This window comes from Chelmon rostratus, chromosome 15 (genome assembly GCF_017976325.1).
Source record: "Chelmon rostratus isolate fCheRos1 chromosome 15, fCheRos1.pri, whole genome shotgun sequence".
Taxonomy (NCBI): domain Eukaryota; kingdom Metazoa; phylum Chordata; class Actinopteri; order Chaetodontiformes; family Chaetodontidae; genus Chelmon; species Chelmon rostratus.
Genome location: NC_055672.1, coordinates 10101294 through 10123470, shown reverse-complemented (window position 1 = coordinate 10123470; position 22177 = coordinate 10101294). Strand labels below are relative to the sequence as shown.

Here is a 22177-nt window from a genome sequence, read left to right as displayed (position 1 = left end):
AACAAAGACTCACAGCACAGGACCGCAGACCCTGAGAGGATGTAATGAGGCCACCGGTTCCAGTGACACTTGAATGAACGTGACATTGTACATGTAACAGAGTCCTCTACTGGATCAGACCATCAGCACTTTCTAATCAGACTTTCAATTTCAAAAATAGCACCTGTGTAACCGTAAATCTTTCTCTGGAGAGCCCCAGGCTTTTGTGTTTCCCTTTCTCTAATTGTCCTGTGTCTCTGCATCGTAAATCTCTCAGGGAAGAGCCATTAGCAAAAATGGCTGCTAGGGACTGTGCCACAGGGACATGGCTGGTCTGTTCAGACTGACAGGATGTCCAGATATTGACTCAAGACCCAAGTGTATGCAGTTGCAGTCCGTTCAGCGGGGTCAGATGACAGCACGTCTGGCTTGGCAGCCTTGCTTTTCATGTCAGCAACAAGCCAGCTGGTATTTGGGATTTCTGTGGTTAGAATGGTTTCCTTCCCAACTCTCAGAAGAATTGAATGTTCGCATAATACGCTCCCTGAATGCTATTGTGTTTGGTGCTGCATTCTAACTGCTGCAAATAGTTTACAATGTGATCTGCTTCCTGAGCTCATTTGCTTGATGCAGTGTGTCTCAACACGAGTCGGTATAACACATGACTGACTCAGTGCATTGGAGACAAAAACAATGGCATCAAACAAAGTCTGGCCAAATCAGCACTGTGGAACATGGCAACCCAAGTCTCTAATGACTCGCAGGTCTTTAATATATTTTTTTTTTTAACAATGTAAGCAGTGCCGTGAGTTGTGTGTTTCATGTGTTTATGGCTTAACCCAGGGTGACGGCCAGCTCTGGGAAAACAACATGGAAAAGACTACTCACAATCAAATATCCTGTCTTAAGTGTTTTGGGGGGAGTTTGTGTAAATAGGACCCAGTCAGTGCAGCAGTAGAATGATTTCCTGTTACAAGCGCAGTGGTTTGCTGATGAACATCAAGAGGGACACAGCAGGAACTGGCATCACGTAACACAGGCACGGAAGCAGCATGGGAGACATGGTCGGGCACGTTCGCACACGCCACATGTGATAAATATGCATGATTTCCGTGTGGCGGCGATGATCTTTTCTGTGGTGTCATTTTCTGCAGAGGAAAAGATCATCTTTTTTTTTTAAAGGAATGTCTTTTTCCAAATTTTCCCATGCCTTTAAATAGATATAAGTAATTTCCTACTATCTCTGAAGTGGACAGTAATGTTATCTTTAATATGGTAATCATTGCAGAAAAACCATCTTTGTGCCTCGACTTTAAGACTGTTGAACAAGTGTGGGGAATTTATGACTAATCTATATAAGCGTACCTTATTATTACTATAAATCATCTAAGAGCTGAGGAACAGAGGTATAAATGACCTTAACCATTTCATTAAATCTAATTAAATTGAATTGACATTAACAGTCATCATTTCTGCTCTTTTTTCATAAGTGCAGATTAGATATGAGCCATGCTGGATCTCCTCAGTGTTAAACACATACTGCGTACAGTATTACAGAGTTAATGGGACAGATAATTGACAGTGAACCATAGGAGGTTAATAATAGATGCTTAATTGACTCCTATCAATTTGTTATACTGAACATCACTGTCTAAAGATCGCATTCATACAGGGAGCGGGCACATTCCCAGCAATGACCATATTTCTTTTTTATGATCAGCACTTTTGGGATACACAAAGACAATGAAGTGCTGCATGAACCAGTGCAGTGCAAGACAGAATAAGTCACAACAGATCAAATTCACAAAGAAAATACATACACATTATCCAAAGTATGGAAGCAAAAAGTCACCTTATAGTGATCACATAGATATGAGAGGAGAAGAAATATATATAAAACATAGAAATGTAGAATTATTATACATGTAGCCATGTACAATTTATAAACTTTGCATTTAATGCATGTAATTTATGTGACCCGTTTCTTTTTGCCAGTCTCACTTGGCCCTTCTACTATCAGACAACATTATACTATTTATCGTGTGTGCTCTAGTTTAGGAGCTTGCACCATATGGACACACACTATAGTACCCTGTTCTAAACCTACAAGCACAAAGTGTAGAATACAGGTAGAAGGATATAGGAAATCTGTACATGACTGGCTGCAGTCAGAAATGCATAAATAGTCTTTAGTCAACAGGAAAGTTTTCAATTTGTGTAATGCATTAAATTAATTATTTTTAGAGATTTTTTTATATTAGGCTGCAAAGTTGGTATCAGCGAGTTGTACCAATATCCAATGAAATTGCTGGGTTTTATAATGCAAGTCTTTCTCTCAGTCATTACAGCACTAAAAGTATTTTCTCTGTATATTACTTGAAGTGTTAATTTGGACTGGCAACAGTTCATTTAGTGAAGTCACAGTCATCTACTATATACTCTACTGTGTTATCTGTTCTATTGCTGTATGCATACACTGAACAGCCGGACTCAGTCAAGAGAAAAGTGTTTCCCACTGGAATATGAATTTGTCTATCAACATTGAGGAAGCGAGAGTTTATTTTTCCTGACGCCACTAGAACGAATATGGCAGCCCTGACTCCTCAGAGTGAACGGTGTATATGACAGGTCAGCTACTGTCCCAGGCCCTCTACGCCTCTCCAGACTCTACTGGAAGACCTCCGCTGTTTACACATATCTGTTTCACCTTTTCCTCCTAAACAATTAGAGAGCAGGCCAAGAGGAAGCCCGTCCTGTGAGAGCTCGACACACATTCCAGCCACGTTTACCCTGTGCATGTCCACCGACATGTACATGGAGAGGGTAAATGTGCATTTTATATTCACATTTATTCACTTAATAATTAATGGTGAACACTGTTTGGAAAAGAAGACAGAGTGAGTTTTGATGTCATCATTCCAACTGACATAACGGGAAAATTCTCCTTTGTTGCGCAATGAAGTTGAAACAATTAAATAGTAAATACTCTGGTCCTCTCCTGCTTTCTACCTCTTTAACTCATGGTAATTTTATGCACCAGAGGCTCATCGACTCATGATTTGAATGAATGTAAATAGTTTGCATTGGAACACAGGGTTGGCAGTGTGCCATGCATCACTCGGAGGACTTAAACAGTTTGAGAGCAGACTGATAGATGAACCTCGCTGGAGATATGTGGCTGGATGGAGAAGGGAAGGTGTTGGAAGGTTGAGAATATTAATCATAGCAATTATTGAAAGTGTTTTTTCGCTGACATCATCATGCAGACCCATATATCAGCCAGGAGCAGCATGCTTATGACTTAGTGACACGGGCTGAGTGGAGGACATTGAGCAGTAAAAATTAGCAAGTTATACCGAGTGAAAAATGAAGCCATCAGAGAGCCATAAGCAGCCAACATTTGTTATTCCAAAAAATCCATTCTAGGAAGCAGGCTTTGTGGGTGTTATGTGTATTGTTTGTATCATCGTCGTCTCTCTGAAATGCATTCCGTAACAGTGTTAGGTCCATTGTGCTGGTCGGCTGAGCAGCAACGGTTGCTTTGGAAATAAGTCTGCTAGAAGACGGAACAACAGCTGAATGCCATTTCATATCCGCAGGAAGCAAAAGTACAGACATAAATTGATCATGTCAGAGATTCACACGCAGGTCATCTAAAAATGCTGGAGGTTTGTCCTGCAGCAGGAAGCAGCAGATACCAGACTCTTGAAACAGTGCTCTCAAGGCCGGAAGAGACTTCCTTAAGTAGAAATGAGCGGCAGTGGAACGTTCACAGTCCCCCAAGGAACGAGCTTAACCCTCAGATTCATAGAGAGAAGTGCACTGTAATTTAGATGCTTTCTGTAAAACACTCCATAATGTCACAGCCTGTTCTCATTTCTCTTCTTTACGCTGTCTCTTCTTTCTCTCGTCTTATTTTTGTCTTTATTTCTCCCTTTTGATAACTGGCCAGTAATCCTAAGGAAAAGTCACTTCAGTGTCTTTCATTGTGTCTTCATCTCCAGGTGTTAAGAACTTAAGAAAGAACATGACATTGAAATGAAAGACGGTACGTGCGCTCTAAAAAAAAAGGGGGCGGTTCAAGTCCCTGACCTACATCAAAGAAGGCATTAACACGTATGTCACGCTTTTATCTGTCTTCATTCAGCTGTGGGACTGCAATGAAAGAATCACATACTTCTTTTTACGTGACACTTATTTATACACTGCGCCGCTCTTTCGTCATGCTCTGTGTAAGCCTGTGCGTCGCTCCTTCCCTCCCTAAATTAAAGATGTTGTAAACACACCGCAGCCTCTCCCTCTTTGGAAACTCTCGGGAACATCAGAGGGGTCCCTGGGTCTCTTGCGTCTCTCCTGCATCAGCTCCTCTGGGCAACCGCCCAATTGGCTGGGAGTCTGCTGCCCTGACCCTGAACCTTGAATACGAGGGGTTAGCCAAGGGCCAGCGGAGAGGCTGAGGGTGGGTGTGGTGACGGAGGTCAGGATGGGGGAGGTGAGGTGGGGGGGTGGGGGGGTGGGACAGCTATTAAACACAACAGAGGAAGGGCCATCAGGATGTGTCTTTTATAGCTGGCTGGTACTTGAAGGCATCAAACCCCACTCCCACAGATGAGAGGCAGGCAGTCCAGCCAGCAGATGAATCCTGTAAGGGTGGAAATGATGGGGTCAGGGTTTTTACAAGGTCAGGACGAGGTTAGTGGGGGGTCAGGGACTCAGTAATCTCTCCTTTTCAGGACATCGTATGTCTGTTAACTCCTTCACCCCAATACCCTCACACAGTAGTTGGCAACATGTGTTAAGGCATAGATTTTTGGGATATACTTATATTTGTTTTTTGCCAAGAGTTAGAAAAGAAGATCAATACCACTCTCACGCCTGCACAGTAAATATATAGCTGAAGCCAGCTGGAGCCAGGGTTGGTTAGCTTAGCTTAGCACACATACTGGAATTGGGGAAACACACACAAGAAATCTGCCTCACACATCTCTGAAGCTACATTTTGTTTGTTTAATCTGTACAAAAACCATGTGCCAGGCCATTTCTTGGCTATAAGAGCAGTTGCCAGGAAGCCAGCAGAGACTCCAGGAAGTTCCTGATACCAGCCAAGAAATAGTCCAGCACATAAGAGCCTCTGTGAAATGGGGAATTAGTTGTTTTTGCACTTCCTATTTTGCACATATTAAAGAGGTGAGATATGACTACAAATGTCACCTTCTTTGCTTTACTTGCAGGCCACATTCCACAGCACAACATTCAATTTTACAACAATTTCTTTCTAGGCAATCATTGCAGAAAATTTCTTCTTGAGATTTTCAGTCCATCAAAGTGAAACTTCTGTCACATTTTTAAAATGACACCCAGAAGACAAACAATAAGCAAACACGTGTTTTGAGAAGAAATTTTGCTCGTTTATTACTAAAAGCACTGCTTTTTGGCAGTTAATGTTGAAGGTCACACCGTCTGGGGATGTCTTGAAAACAGGCCATGTCACATGATGACAATATCTGAGACTGTCAGTTTATACGGCAGGGAAATGAATGGATCTCAATGGCTGATCTCAAGTCAGGAAGTCAATTTTAAATCAGATAGCATGCTTTTGGTAACTTGTGTAATCTCTTGTCTTTAGTTAATAGACTAAAAGATACTGTTTACCTACATCCTCAAATATCCATACTCATACAGCTGAAAATCTCACTCCATGCATCACTATCATCATCATCATCATCACCACCCTCCAGATGACCCCATCCCGCTCGCACCCTCCACAACCCTTTGACCCTCCAGCCCTCCAACCTCTCCTCCCTAACGCCGTCTCGTTCCTTGTTTCATTTTCATTACAACCCTCCTGCAGGGACTTGAACTTGTTGCCCCGCCTGTACTGGGGTGACAGCTCACTAAATCACTGCCTTTTAGTGGTGCTGCCCCCTTTTTTTATACACTTTAATCACCAGACTCCAGTAACCGGGAATATTGGGCCCAGTGTATGGAATTCGCCTCATAAAAGAAAAGGCAGAGGCCACTGATGTGCTTCTCATGGCAGAATAGCAGCTAGAATTCATCTTGTTCTCGCTGAGACGGTGGTGGGGGGATTGATGGAGGCGGGGGCTCTCTGTTACGGGTGACGATCAATTGCTCAGGATCAACAGGTTTTAGGCCGTAAACTTGAGGTCATCTCCTATCTAGCCGACAGTTTCTCATCTGGCGATGCCGGTGTTAATGCTGGTGGGAGGCCTTGGATTTTGTTTGTTATTTATGGTTAGTCACAGGTTTAGAAATGGTTCTGAATGATCGGAGGCTATCTTTCACACGGGGCCTGTCACAGCTCTAAAATGGTTAACCCTCTGTGTACATACTGTGGTAGCATGGAAAAACAGAAGGAGCACAAGCTGCTGACATGGAAAAGGTTTGTTTTGAGAAACTTTTTTGTATATAGATATTTTGCATATGGAAATGTTTTGTTATACGTTTTAACATTCAAATAAATCCCGTATTGAGTAAGATAATTCCACAAATCCAATGCTGAATGCCTCTTCATCCTTCTCCTCTGCTTGTCATCAACATACACAGTGCCTGCCTTGATCGATCCCTTTTCTTAATGCTTATCCCTCCTCTGTCCTCCTCCTCCTCCTCTCCCTCTATTTCATCTCCAACCCGGCATTAATCCTTATCCTCCCTAAGGAAGCCCACTTCGTGCAGCAGCGGGGGTATTTAGAGCCAGTGTTGACATTGGACAGCACGTTAGACAAATATCCCCAACTCAAAAACCACAAGACAAATGGCAGACCCGAGCTCGCTGTGTTCTGGCAGGCAGTTTGCTGGTCTGGCTTAGCTGCGGCCAGCCATTCAGCGCAGGTGACGTCTTACTGCGAGAAAAAAACTGACCGCCAAGGAGGGTAGGTGGACGGATGAAAGAAAACGTGGAGGCAGGGTACAAAAAAGAGGGACAGATGGATAGAAAATGAAAAGAAAGAAGATTTAAAAGAAAGTAAACAAAGCTGTAAGCAAAACCAGGATGTTTTAGGAGCACTCTATCGAGAAATAACTGAAGAAGAGCTAAAGATACTGCTTTAATACCTCGTCTGTGGCACAAATGATGTGGTGATGATGATCTTTGATCTTCAAATGGAAGGAAAAACAACATTACTAAATCATTTGTCTCCAGAGACTACTACATGCGGATGGTTTTGGCAAACCAGCAGCTCCCACAGGCAGCCAGGTGGTGGCTTTGATTATGGGTGCACATTACATCACTTCAAGGTAGAAACAAACACACATACCCACACACAGACAGCGCTCACACGCAGACAGGGCCCTGTGACTGTGACGAGCTATCTGCACACGCTCAGCACATTACCACACACACACACACACACACACACACACTCTTCAGAGATATGAGGCCCGTTCTGACAACCGCCAAGTTGACTTGGCATTGGTCAGACTGGAGTGATCCAAGAAAAGCAAAGCGGACCCACGAGAGGGCTGGGGCTTTTGTGTTTGTGGAGTGTCACACTTCATCACGAGGGAAACCCATAACAGGCCCAGGAAGACCTTTGAAGCTATGGGAGGGGTGTGTGGGAATCGCCTCTGTGGCTACCTCTGATGTCAACTCCAATATTCTGATTGCAGGCAATTTCCTGGATTAGGATTGTGTTTGTCATCTGAGAGGGAAACTGTCCCAGGATTGTATATCAGAGAGCAGACGAGCTAATTACGGCATCCCACCAGACAATAATTTTCGCCAGCATTGGCCATTGTCATACATAGTCAGCTCAGTTACATTATTTATTTACTAAGCCAAAGCCTAAATTGCTCCTTTTAATGTACTTTGATGAGCGAGGATGTAGGGAAAGAAAAAATAATAAGCATCTCTATAGTTTGTTTTATCTAGAAATAATTATTTTAACATACAAGCATGTTAATACATATACAATCATGAGGCTTTTATTTAAGAAATGTATTTACATGATATATTAGTGGGGTTTGTAATAATGGTTTGACCATAGAGACAGGTATATAAGAGGTTTTCATTAGGTATATATTTTTTATTATAGGGTCTGCTTGGCTAAATGTCCAGTGGTTTGGATTGCTGAGAGGAGAGTGTTTCTGTAAACCATTAGAGTAAAGATCCTGTATGTAGAAGAGCAGGGCCAGGTGATAGCAGTGCGTGCAGTTTGCTTTGGCTGCCTCATAATTAGTGGAATGGTGGCGTACTTTAATGGACCACATCCTTTTGGCTGGAGCTTCACAGGGCTCAACCACTGAAACCATAATTTGATTCTAGGATGCTAGAAGCGGGGCAAGACAATCTCAAATCAAGGAGAAATATTCAGGAAATTACATTTGTTCTGAAGGATGTTTGGCTGGTTTGCACGTTGGAAAGTTTCTTTTCCTGCAGCGTTGGGTAGGTCAGAGAGTGAAATTTTTTATACGTTTTGGAAATTCCTGATTCTTTGAGAGTCGTACTTATAGTCGGTATGTTGTGTGTATTTATATCTCCAGATTAAAAAGGAGAGGTTTGAGAGTACAATCAATTGACGGTTTAGTATGATACACAACGCAGCATTGTGATTTGATATGATTTAATTTGAATGCAGACAACATTCTCATTTATTGCTTTTAAGCCATAAAATGTGCATAAGTCATGTTTTCAAGGTTCATAATTGCTTAGCTTTTAGTCATGCTAGCAACATAGCTCTATGGATGGCAGTGCTCCCCTGGTTGGTCATTCATGGTCCCCAGAGGATGAATGATCCCATGGCCTTTCCTCCAATCCCACCAGCAGGTTGACATTTCTGGCTTTTAGTGAACAACTGTTGGATGGACGACGATGACATTTCTACTACACATTCACATCCCTCTCATGATGCTTTGTGATAACTCTGGTAATAGCCCGACTTTCCATAGCGCCACCATTAAGTAAAAAATAAATTTGTCCAAGTTTATGACCAAATACCTGTAAAACAAATGAGATTCCCATCAGCGTCAGCAGTACACTTTGTGTTTACTGATAAAAAGCAATTTGCTAAACAAAGATGTTGCACATTGTGAACATTATACCTGCATGTTAGCACTGTCCTTGTCAGCATGTTAGCATGCTGATATTGGCTTTTCGCTCAAAGCACTGCTGTGCTGTGAGCACAGCCTCGCAGAGCCACCGCCATGGCTGTTAGCTTCTAATAATAAGGAAAAAATGTGCACATATTAAGATCAGATTTCAGATTTCTGAAATTGGTTCACCTTTTCCCAAGTTTGCTACAAAACCCACTTTGTTGCTATTCAATTATTCTCAACCAAAACAATGCAGACCCTTCAGAGGCATGATTGATTGTTTGATGTAGCTGATATTAATGTATGATCCTTTTTTCATTTTAATCAATTTTTCTAATGTTATCACACATCAAAGATGTGAAATATTGTGAAAGCCTTAATTAAATGGCTGCCAGATCAATTTAGGTTGCATCAAAATGTGAGATATAAATACAAGTAGCACTTCATCAGCACCACTTTGAAATGGCTCTAAAAGGCACTTTTTCTAGGCGAAGATATTTATTATTTTGAAGACCAAATAATAGTTATCAGCAAAATTATCTCAGGGCTTTCACAAAAGAGCAGCAGCTTATGAGGCAAAACATTTTTCATCCATTTTAATGCTTTATGTAGTCGAAAAGCCAAATGGTACCAGGGTAAAAGCTTGATTTTCATTGGGGGATTCAGAGGAAAAAACCCTCAATTACTGCTTGCAGACTGGGGCTGTTGTTAAAGACGTTGCCATGATCAAACACAATTTGGATCAAACCACGACTTTATTTCACATTCTCTCACATTTCCAATCAAGGACCGATTAGCCTCAGACATTAATGAGCCTACTAATCCATTTGGGCCCCTCGTGATAACAGTTAATTGTCTGTAAAAATGTGTACAGATCCCCGTTTGGGTTGTTTACTAACTGATTTGGATGTGGTTAGGCCCTAAAGAGGTATCATTATGTTGATAGTTCTTTGGAAAATGAGCCCCTGATGAAGGCAACACCAGAGTGGAATAGAGTTAAGAATACACAGGACTGCTTTCAACCGTTGCTCACTTGAGTGCAAATTTATCACTATGCTAAGATAACATTTGGGTGTCATGAGCCCTCATTGAACTTCATCTATAATTAGCATGAGTTCTCTGTTTGCTCACTACACAATAGTGAAGGAAGTTAACATTTTTTTACATAAACCTCTGACATTTGGGTAGACGTTGATACACAGCGTAAGGTCCAGGAAAAAGAATTGGACTGCCAGATGTTCCAGGCAAACGGCTTAATTTGGCACTACATCCTCTTTATCCGCTGCTTCATGTTTGTGGCTTTGTTGCAACTTAAATCCAAATTACAGTATAAAATTCAAATCCAATTTGTGTTCTGCATAAAGTCAGAATAAGAATTGCACACTGGCTTGAGTTGAAGCAGAAAGTTCTGTTTGACATTGGTTACTAATGTTCAATTAAATGAGAGGAAATTTGGATTACTAGGACCAAGTTTGCTCACATTCTTTCATGTCACAGAAAAAAAGGGCTCAGAGAATGAAAACTTCTAATTTTGCTACTTGTTTGGAGTTCAGTAGTACATATTTGCCTAAATCAGCTCTTTGATAGAAAATCAAGTTTATTGTCGTAGTTTGAGCAAGCCTGCAAGTGTTTAGTAGATTTTGGACTATTTAAAATCTGGCAGAATACAAAAAGGAAACCATTTATGGTGCTAATATATCAATATGGAGGGAATCTGTAGATGCCACTACAGTTGATCCTATAGATACTTTTTAATGCTGACAAGTGTAAACTATAGTATATATATATCAATTTTACATGAAGCATTACATTACTTACGTTGGCAGAGAACTATGATATGCTACAGTTTGTCATAATTTAACTGAAGTTCATTCTTGACATGACCACGATGTAAATGTTGCCAGTATGTCTACATCACAGTAGAATACTCAACACTGACGAGTAATGGCAAATCAACCTTTTTATTATACGTGTGACAACACAAAAAAAGGCACAACGATAAAACCTTACTGACAAGCTGTAGATCTGTAGAGCTGTTTCATCATCTATACCATTATACACTCAAACATCACTGCATTTTAAAACAAAGTTTTCTTTAATTTGTATGTGCATACTGTTGCATGTTGCAAGATTTTTCCTATTATGAAACTCTGAGCTTTTATTCTAGACATAATCCCAGTAAATGTTTTGCAAATACCCACAATCATCCACTCCTATTCAGGAAGACATGATACACAGCATAGCATGTAGCTTATGTACTTGCTTTGTCATGTTGTTGAAGGGACCAGAAGCGTGTATGTGTGTTTGCATTCTGGCCACTCAGCGTGCAACCTTGGCTGGCCTGTTCTGACACTCAATTTATCGTCTTGTGATTTGAGGCTTTAGTTTCTCATTACACCCAAAGTTTTTGTGTCCTTGTGCGACAAAAATTAGTTTGTGTGTCTGTGTAAATCACCTGTCATATGCACATGCTCCTTTAAGGAAAGGCCAAGGGTGTCATTTGATTCCTGCTGCCTTGCTTTCATATTTATGCGTCTCATATTCACGTCCATTGGCTGTGTCTCAGTTGGGCTATCCATCAACACTTTTTATCCCCATCGCACCAACAATACGGACATAAAACGGTCTTTTACGTCAGCAAAATGCTGCCACGAATAAAACCGGAACAACACACCTCTTTATTTGTCTGGATAATAAACTACATAAATTTAAACTGATAAGTGACACAATTTGCATTGGTCATATCCTATCGGCCTGGACTTTAATGGAAATTACCAGAGGCAGTGGAGCTGTATTATAAAACATTACACACAAAATTGGAAAACATAGGTGATATATTAATGAGTTTACAAAACTGAAGGACAACCAGACCCAGGGGGATATGTCCTGCTCTCTCCAAGACAAGGCCATTTTTCAAACCAACATGTCAACGAAACATTTGGAAAACTATATCACTCATCCTGTCAAATGAAATTTCCCACACTGTGAAATATTCATTTTATAAATTTATTTGTAGTTGTTGTTTGCATGGACTGTATTCTGGTTCACCTGCCCAGTGACTGAGGATGAACACCTGGCCAGTATGGTGTCTCGTCAGACCTGATGGAAGGGTAGATTTTTATTGAAATTATAAAAAGAATAAAAGTCCATATTAAATAAACCAGAATAAATATATAAATGAATAAATACTGTAAATGAAGAAAGAAAAAACAATCAAGTAAAGGAACAAGAAGTAAGGAGAAATCTTTTCATATTTATTTATTTCCTTTTATATTTTATGATTCTTTACTCACCTTTTCATAAAAAAGTTATGATATCAAATCACAGATGTGCAGTAAATAAAGAGCATATTCATCCATTATAAAAGGGATTCCTGCTTTCAGTCTGTACTGCCTGTACCTCAATGCAAATGGTGCTCATCTGCCGGTTGTAGAGTTTGCCATATATTCAGGATGAATAAAACAAAAAACAAACAAACACAAAAAAGGGAACCTAGTTAAAAGCAATGGGATGAGGAGATGTCTCTCTCAATTTTGTACACTCAAACAAAATCAGTTGCCTTTAGCCTGCTTAGGGGTAGAAGGTGAGGGAAGCACACAAAAGCAGTGCAATTATTCTGCTCTGGCACAACAACAGAGAGCAAAAAGAGCATCAAAGGCTTTCCTCTGAGCAAAATATGGCTCCCTCAGAGGGAAAGTGCAAACTGTCTGAATACCAGTGCATGGACTTTTGGTCCTTCCTCTGAGACACATGAGGCAAAGGATGTGTGTCAGTGTCAGTATGATAGTGTTACAGCGCATTGCCACTTTGGTTACATTATAGTGCAGTGTGTAAAAGCAGTACTCTAAATGGCAGTTTTCAAAATAGCTGTAAATGTGTTAAGTTTATGAGAGCTCATATCATGTTTTCACATGTAAAATGTAGTGTTTCACATATGAAATGTCCAAAAATCACATGTGACTTTTGTGAAATTCATTACATTTAAAAAGTATTTATTGTAATATCACAATTTTACATTACATGTGAAATTGCTAATTTTATGTGTGCTATCTTACATCAAATGTTATGGGCACATGCAACCATCGGGTCACATGATTGTTTATGTGCTGTTGTGTTGTTGAATAAGAAAGAGAAATATATTTTTTTAAATTTTTATCTAGTTTTATACATTGATTCTTTATTTAGTATTTATTACTATTGTAGTATTACTATAGTACTAGTATTTATTGTTATTTATTTACTTATTATAAATGTTTTTCACAGGTTTGCGCCTTTCATTAGTGTAGTAATACTATTTAAAGAATTAAAAAATTCTGAATTAATATTCTTTGGTTTTCATTTTGGATGGCCTGACAATACTGCACTTATTCATGGACCTGCCTGTTGGGCAAAAATTTAATTTATATTTTGATACAAAGAGATAAAATGCCAGGAACTTATTTTCTATCAGGCATATTTGAGGGCAACTTGGCAAATAGAAGGGTCCTTTAACAACCCGGAAATCTAGCTCTCACATGTTGTTGTGTACATGCACCGGTTGCCAAGCACTGCTATCACATTGTGTACCGTTATAGTAAAAACATCTGATGTCATTAGACTCTTGAGCCATAAATAAGAAGATGAACGTTGTCGCGTTGATAAGGTAAAAGCGCTTCTTTGCTGTAAATGTCTCACAGTTCTACTACGGATGTGTTTTGCTAGCATAGCAGTAACAAGATCTCAGATGGTTTGCTGTGTATAAGCGCTACTAAACTTGTTCCTGTGAGGTTTAAGGTGTCTTATTTCATCTGTGACCTAGTTCAAAACCAGGTTATCCCATGTCCCTTATAGAAATTCAAAATTATCCACTATAAAGTTGTTAAAAAACTATGCAGGAGTAGCACACGGTCGCTAACTTAACTTACTGTTTAAAATAGAGCAACCTCAGTACATTAAGTAACCAAACAGGGTCTTCATCACAAAATATTAATACTATTGCACCGCATTACCAGATCGCTAACCGTACACCCCTGGTAATGCATAGCTCTGCATCTTAATGATTCAAGCACAGCTTTACATCTCTGCCTTTTTCTCATGCTGTTTTCCAGTGGGGGCAAAGACAGCTGCTACAACATGATGCAGTGTGTTGCTGCTGGCCACCGGATCGTAGCTCTGGCCAACCTCCGTCCTGCTAACACAGGTGAGGAAGATGAGGTGCTGGAGCTTATTTGATCTACAGGGGCTTGCTGGGCAATGTGGGCCAGCCAGCTGCACTTTTGCGGACCGACAAACTAAGAGCTGCACACAGTCAAAGTACTGCAGAGCTTTATGTTCAGTAAATCCCACAGGAGTGTTTGTAGCATGCTATCTGATATGCTGTGCTTCAGAGCCGATTAATTGTCTTGTTAATCAACTGAAAATTTAATTGATAATCATTAAAGTAAACCTTCAAGCATGAATGCCTAATATTTGATATCTCCAGCTTAACTATGTAGATATTTGCAGCTGTTGCCAGTCTTATATGACAGTTAATTGTATTCCTGAACTATTGATTTGGTAAATATAATGCTAGTTTTCACTGTTTTTGGATGTTTACAGGGCAAACAACTAATCAATTAATTGGCAAAGTAATAGGCAGATTAAACAATAGTGATTTTTTTTAAATTAGTTATAGCCCTATGGTTCATGGTTACTTTACTTACTTTGCTGAAAAGAAGAGGTATACCAATTGGATTATACCACACAAAATATATAAAAATGTTAGTTAATATTACGTTTTGAGTTATAGTATCATCTAGTATGAACTGTTTAAACCTCTTTAAACCTAAACCTCTTTTCCTCCATGCTACAGATGAGTTGGACAGTTACATGTACCAGACAGTAGGCCACCACGCCATAGAACTGTATGCTGAAGCTATGGATCTGCCCCTGTATAGACGCACCATCCAGGGCTCTAGCCTGGACACCAGCAGAAACTACAGTAAAACAGAGGGGGATGAGGTGGAGGACCTGTACGAGCTGCTTCACCTTGTAAAGGTAGGCCTAAGGATTTTATTATCCAAGCACTATGAGTGGATGCTGCCTGACATTTAGGTGTCAACCGGGGTCCTCTGGCCAAAAGGCCTTAACACATGAGTTACCCACTCCTCTTATTTTACACACTTGCCCCCCCACACACAGTTAGGAATGCATCAAAATAATTTAATGATACTGCATTGCTGCATGTATTTACACATCATTGCATCATTTCAAGTACAAACAGTCGTATACTGAAGATATAGGCTAGAAAATACTAATGAATAGATGGTTTGATTTGATGGCTCCTTAGAAAATATGTGGAACTTGCTAAATGTTCCAGTTTCTTAAACAGCTTTTTTTTTTTCCATTTTACAGTACAAGACAGTACAGTACAAACTTGGTACAGTCCAATCAGATAGAATAATCCCATTGTAAAGTATATGTCACAACGAAGTTATCTTAAAAAAAGAAACACTATTTAAAACACAGCATGTTCTTTAGCGTGGCTTTTGAATGTGATTTTCATAAGTATTCATTATAATGACAAGTTTGAATGTTAGTAAAACTTTTCAATCAGTAATTTCACATTATACCTAAATCATCAGTACTTTTCTGCCATTGTTAAATTATTCAACAGCACACAATTGCCTACACACTGCATTTTAAGAGGTAAATTTAGGTAGGCCTATTATTTCATTTTTGTTTTTTATTTCTTCTTTTTCTTTATGCATGTCAAAAAATAGAGCCATTTAAAAAATAGCATGTACTATGCATATGCACATTCACAAACCTATACACAAATCTACATTTGCACAGATAAAACAGCTGTACAGGAGTGATTGTACAGGACTTCATTGATAAACTCAAAGCAAAATGAACATATTACATTAATTAATAAAGGCATCAGACCATAAATGTAGAATAAAATGCTTTTATTTTCATACGTAATATCAGAGGCTTCACACATTAATGAAATAGAGAGTGAGTGTTATTCAGAGTCGTATTACAATACACCATAATTATGTGAAGTCGCTTTTGAAATGCTTCATTGAGCGTATACAAAAGCGTTCGTTTTGACTCCTTGCCACCACTGACATATGCTTGACTGCTTTTTAGTGAACAAGCTCTCAGAGCACTACTAAACTTCTCATCTCGGCTAGGGTTCATGACATATGTCACACTGTTGAGATGTTTTACAAGTCATTCTCTGTGGATTTAGAGTCACTTAGTTGCCCATCAGCACTGTCTTGAAGAGACCCTGCTTGTCTGGATTCATCTGGCCTGCTGTACACTAACAGTCCTTAGCACCTATTGTAAAGTGCTACCGAGCTACTCAGGAGATTAAAAAGCCATGTTAGTGCTTTCAGTCTGTCTTATTTAGTGTGTCTTGATTTCACTTTCAAAGTGGAGTAAGTTTTCCTTTTATCTTACTCTGGGAAAATAGTGTGCCTGTTGTATCAGTTAATGAAAGTTTTATGTGTGAAGTTGGAGTGAGGTGCCCTTCAACAACTGGCTTCACAGGACAAATCCCATTCTTTTTTTTATCTCACTTGACAGAAGATCAGATGCAAAAATTAATCACCAAATTAATATTTCATCAAACACCACTTTTGCCTGGACGTTGAGAAAAATATTCATTTGATGCGAAATTATGTATGAGACCTCGGTGGTCTGATGTGGTGCAGGGTGGCTGACTGACAGGTTGGAGACAACTGGGTGTGCGTTTAATACACCACTGGCACTGCCTGCCTACCTGACCGCCTGCAGCCATGAGGAGACTACCTGGACGCACACTTCAACAGCAGTAACAGCTCTCCCTGCTGTCAGCGCAAACAGGGTGTGGGATTGATCCTGTGTAACACTTTTTCCCCTCTGCACCCCAACACAACCTCTCATTTTAGCTTGCAGCATCAAAATTTAAGAGCCTCTTATGGGATGATGGATAGGAGTTTGTTGTTGAGATGGGAGCTGGCTTGACGTGGTGAAAATGGGGGGGTGGGGGACTCTGTGGAGACATGTGCTTCCGGAGCTGAGGGCTGCTCCAGGGCCCCTGCGTGTCCGCACACCGCCTGGGTGGCAAGGGCCAGTCAGCCTGCCTCGGGGCATTTCGCGCCCTCTGCCTGACTTTCTTTGTCGTCTTCTGTAAAAATCGCAGGCTTTACACACGCGAAAGCTCTTGTTTGTGTGTTTTCTTGTGAGTGTGCGCACATTCACACTGTCCAATTTCTGTTTTTTGGGCTCTCATGAGTATTCACTGTCAAACAGTGGACATCTCTTTGTTACATGATGCAATATAACATCTCTGCCCACGGTCAGGGCTCTAATTGCAAAGGGCTGCTAATTTCCCATTTCCAGGGCTTCTCTGCTCTGACCTCAACGGTCAGATGGGCCATAGATCAGGGCAGTTGGCCTCCCATGGGCCCCTCACGGGCTAGCAGACCTCCAGTTGTCTCCCCATTTACCCCTCTCACCATCATCAACAGACCTGCACCATAAACAACAGGCTTCCTCTCTCTCTCATTGAGTGACGCCAACCATAAGAACACAACTTTCTTATCTCAGATTTCAAGTTACTGCTCGCTGAAATTGCTTTTTTGTCATTCTCACTAATCTTTTACCACATTGTGAAGGGTAGTTAACTCATGCAAGTCATCCCATCCTCTGTATTTAGAACACAGCTCTGTCAGAGCATCTCAAATCTCTTAAAAAGTCACGTATTATGGTCAGATGCAGTTATTTCTAACACGTATGCATGGTTTATTGGGATAAAAATGTTTCTGTTTTTCCACCATGAAGTTTGTGGTGTTATTGATTGGTGAAGGAAATAATAGAAGGGGGAGAAAGGGAGAAAAAAAAAAACACTTCTTTTGATAATGAGCTGTTAAATCACCCTTACTGGAAAAGAACAGTTTTAGCATGAAAAAAAGTGTTCTGTTTGGAAAGTGTGATATTTTGAAAGATTCTTTCTTGCAGTTTGAATTAATTAGAAGTTACAAGATTATATTTGGCAAATGACACTTGAGTGTAGATGAAAGATTTTTTTTTCTTTCTCAGATCCGGAGTTGATGAGTTTTAAGTGGATGTTTTTCCCTCCTCCTCCTCCTTTGCAGTGCTGGCAACACATCCTAGCGTGAGCCAACAGTGCCATCTACGGATCAGTCCCAGAAGCTGACAAACCAGTGAGGCTCTCTACACTTTAGCCTCTCAGAAAATGTTTGGAGCCATTCAAAAGATTCAAAGGAAGAGATCATATTCTTCAGAACCATTGTTGATAGAGGGGGGAGGAAAGCCCAATTATTATAGGAAAAAATGAGCTGTCCATCCCTTGGCAGTAGTGATAATGACAGAATGACAATGTGGCCCTATCGTTGGCTCCTTTGCTCTCATCGCTGGCTGTGTATGGCAGTGTGTCTTTGAAGTTTGTAACCTGATAGACATGCAAGCCACTGTGTACCCCATCCCATCCTGCTAGGTGCTGATCTTTGAACCCGGTCTTTGAGGGGGAGAAATAACAGTTTTGTCAGCGGTGGGGGAGGGGGCACTTTTGAACATGTATGGCTGTGGATATATTTTCAGAAAACAGATGACGTCCGTGTGTCCTCTGCCAGGCTTCAAAGGCAAGCTAGAATATAAACACTGTGTAAAGATAAGTCTGCAATATAAAACATTTTGATTTGTAGCTTGTAATTTAAACACTCTCTTTGTTCACGTCAAACTATCCTTGTTTGTGTGGATTCTGAAATTGGATTTTGTTGTTTGTGCATCTATACTTCATGTGTGTGGTTGGTCTGCTCTCCTCTGCTGTGATCTGCTCTGATGTGTGATACAGATCAGCAGTGTCAGTCACCCCTGGCTGTAACGCCAGTCCCCCCGAAGGACTGCAAAACCCCTCATATTAGTCATATCACATCCCTCAAGTCCTTTATCCTTCTCTCTGTGCTCTGTGACCTGACACAGTGGCTCTTTATGCCCCGTGACCCGGCTTGTGTGTGTGTGCCCGTGCACGCTCGTGTATTCAAGGTCAGGTCAAATCGGCCCTCTGTTACATGATAACAGGTCTATCTCTGTTCTCCTTACACACCTCTGCCTCGCTGTTTTTTTTTTTTTTTTTTTTTTTTGCCCCAGTTGCCTCACTGAAGAAGTGCTCTCACTGCTCTCATCCATATACGCTGTTTTTCTCTCTGCCAAACCCAACTGCAAACTACTTAATGCTGCACACAATTGGATGTTTTTATGTGTTTTTATGTTTTTTTTTTTTTCTTTTACACTCTCGCAAGATATTTTGCATTTTTAGGGAGTTTTTCGGGATGTTAGGCCTTGAAAGTAGCACAGCCTATAGGGCAAAAATGTCGGTGAGTTTTGGGAAGATGCAACCACCGCTTCAATCACTTGATGTAGCAATAGATAATATATAAAAAGATAGTGACTCTGTTGCAGCAACTCTGCAACCTTTGAGCTGATGAATAAAGACAAAGACATTTAAGCTCATTAGAGTGATGAGGAACAATAGATGATATCTATGCACACGTTCCTTTCTGCCAGCTCTAATTAGCTGCACTGTGACATCTCTGTCATACTGAGACCCGGCTTTGAGAACGATGGAAATGTTACTTTCAAATCTAATTTCCCATCCTGTAATGCGTTCGACTTTTCAGAAACACAGCTCAGTTCTTTTATTTTTTGGATAACTGATATCACGGGTCAGTTAACACCCAACTTCCTCCTTTTTTTTTTTATCAAGTCAGTGTTTTGTTTTCCTGGAGATGTCTGTGAAAAGTCTTGGAGAGGTGCGCTGAGACCTTTAGGCCTTTGTAGATGAAACATTCCTTTCCGTTGGTGTGTGTTAAAACACCCTGTTTTTAGTGAGATAATCCTCTTCTTAAAGTCACACACCCTCTTCCCCCCATTCCCTGTTTCTCCTGACCTTTATTACACACATACACACACACACACTCCCCCCTCATCCTCAGTCTCCACCGCCGCTCCATTATCGACATCAGCAGACAAGATTGGGGCCCTCTGAGATCGCAGAGGCAGTCTGTCCACAAGTCCAAACATTCTTTTTCATTCCTCCCTCTCCCTCGCTCCTTCCTTCTTTCTTCTGCTGGCATCTTTGTCTCCATTGTGTTGTCGTCGCACTTTCATCCGGATCCCTTCAGAAGCCTGGCACTGCGTTGTTGCGAGTGCCCTGATGGAGGTGTATCCTGCTGCGAAGGAAAGGAGGAAGAGGAGAAAGAAAGGAGCAGAGAGGAGGAGGAAGTGGAGGAGGAGGGGGGGCTGGCTGGCTGGCAGGCAGGCAGGCAGGCAGGCAGGCAGGCAGTAAGGCAGGCAGGCAGGCAGGCGGAGGAATCTCCAGTTGAACCAGGAGCTCTGTGATATTGATCAGGGAGCTGAGGTGTTGTGAGACGAGTCGTCGAGGAGGGGTGTGAACTATGAAGGAAGGGGAGGGGTGGTCAGAATCAAACACGCAGCCTTTCTCTGATTACCGGCATGGTGCAGCATTAGATGTACATTGGGGGCCCGACAGGAAAATGGATTTCTTTAAAAAGCTGCTTAATACATAAATCATGACCTCTGGGGTCACAGCGAGGGTTTAGGAGATCAGATCAATAACAAAGCTAATGCAAGCTTGTTGCAGCTGGTTTGTGGTGCAGAGAGACCTCTAAATGGTGTTAGTGGCTGTAGCTTACAAGCAGTCTAAAACCGATGGATAATCACTTTGTCCAGAGTTTTGTTTTATTCCGTTTTCAGTGCAAATTCAGAGTACTGTCCTTATATTTGAACACATGCCAGCATGGATTCCTTCAAACAGCTGTCTGTCTGCGTCACCTCTCCATGTGATGGCCATTGTTATCTTTTCCTTTGGTCTGAGACTGCACGTATTTATGTTGGTCGCCACAGTGGCAGTGGGGTTGAGATTGCAGGCTTGTTTTGCACATGAGGAAGGATAGCATTAGCGCTGAGATAATGGCACTGTGCATTGTTCGCTGGCCGTGTGGAAGTGGTGGGACAGGATCTATTAGATGCAGGCCCATTTCCCTCCAACTGACGCTAACAGTCCCCACAAACATTAGATAAAGAGCCTAGCCTCAAGCCTTTGTAATTTGTTTGTATTTTTCTGCTTAATGTACTTTGCTCAATCTTGTTTAGCGATGATGGAAGCTGATAGCCTTATCTCGCCTTGCCAAGGGCATGAGCCACTACCACTGCTTGGTTGAACATTGTTCCAATGGAGAACATGTGTGTGTGTGTGTGTGTTTGTTTGTGTGTGTGTCTGTGTGTTATGGTCTTTTCTTTCTGATTTTATTTTGATGCACGATGAATCGTAGATGCATCTCGAGGTTATTTGCATTTGAGATATTGGCTAATATGTTCTTATATGCACTGATGTAAATACACCATTATGGAAAGCGTATTACTATAATTTCTCTTTTGTTTGGTTGTTCATATTAAAACTTAAGGCAAATCTGTGATCATTTTCCGAGCCTGGCCGACCAAATTTGATTTCATTGTGTGTTCTGTCATTTTTTCTTCAAAATGCCTTTGGATGTCCTTCCTTTCAAAACAACTGCTACTTTTGATCATCAGAGATCTATTGTTACATCCTCACTGTCACCCTGAATGAAAATGGGTTTTCACTCGTTGTTTTTTCCTCTTTTTTAAAAAGTCAAATTTCAAGTTAATCTGAAAATGTGAAGTTAGATTTACATGGCTTCCACCGGCTAACGTAGTGCTCCATCTGGATTCGAGCCAGTTGTTTTGACTGTGAGGCTCCGTGCAAGAGTGTAAAGGATAATCCAGCCATTTAAGAAAAACAGAAGTAACTGAGGAGGCTGGACGTGTAATAAAACCTTGAACTCACCAGTATCAACAGCTAGTCAGGCCCAATACTTCCTGTCTCAGAGCAGACAGCTGAGCAATAGTGCCAAGTCTTTCAACTCCCTGCCATTTATCTACTCCAAAATTAAGAGGGCTTTTATGTCTTGTTTTGTGAACCATTCCCCTCAAGAAATATTTGTGGCAGGCCCCATCACCTCCCGCAGCTAAAGTCATAACCAGCCGTAGAAAAACACTGTCTGGAGTCTGGAGAGTGGGTTAAACCAGCATCGTTGCTATATTTTCCCCTAGTCTCTCTCTGGGGAGGGAAGGG

General features: G+C 40.9%; 1 protein-coding gene across 10 annotated transcripts in view; it reads left to right on the top strand.

Moving 5' to 3' along the window:
* Window positions 1-13554: 13554 nt before the first annotated feature.
* dph6 (diphthamine biosynthesis 6) overlaps window positions 13555-22177 on the top strand; it is a 56267-nt gene continuing 47644 nt past the window's right edge. For all 10 annotated transcript variants that reach the window (XR_006007438.1, XM_041953794.1, XM_041953793.1 and 7 more), the window contains exons 1-3: window positions 13555-13672; window positions 14118-14209; window positions 14861-15045. Coding sequence is in view for 9 of the 10 variants with exons in the window: in XM_041953794.1 (XP_041809728.1) it covers window positions 13650-13672; window positions 14118-14209; window positions 14861-15045 (300 nt within the window). In the remaining variant the exon portion in view is untranslated. The remainder of the gene's footprint in view (window positions 13673-14117; window positions 14210-14860; window positions 15046-22177) is intronic.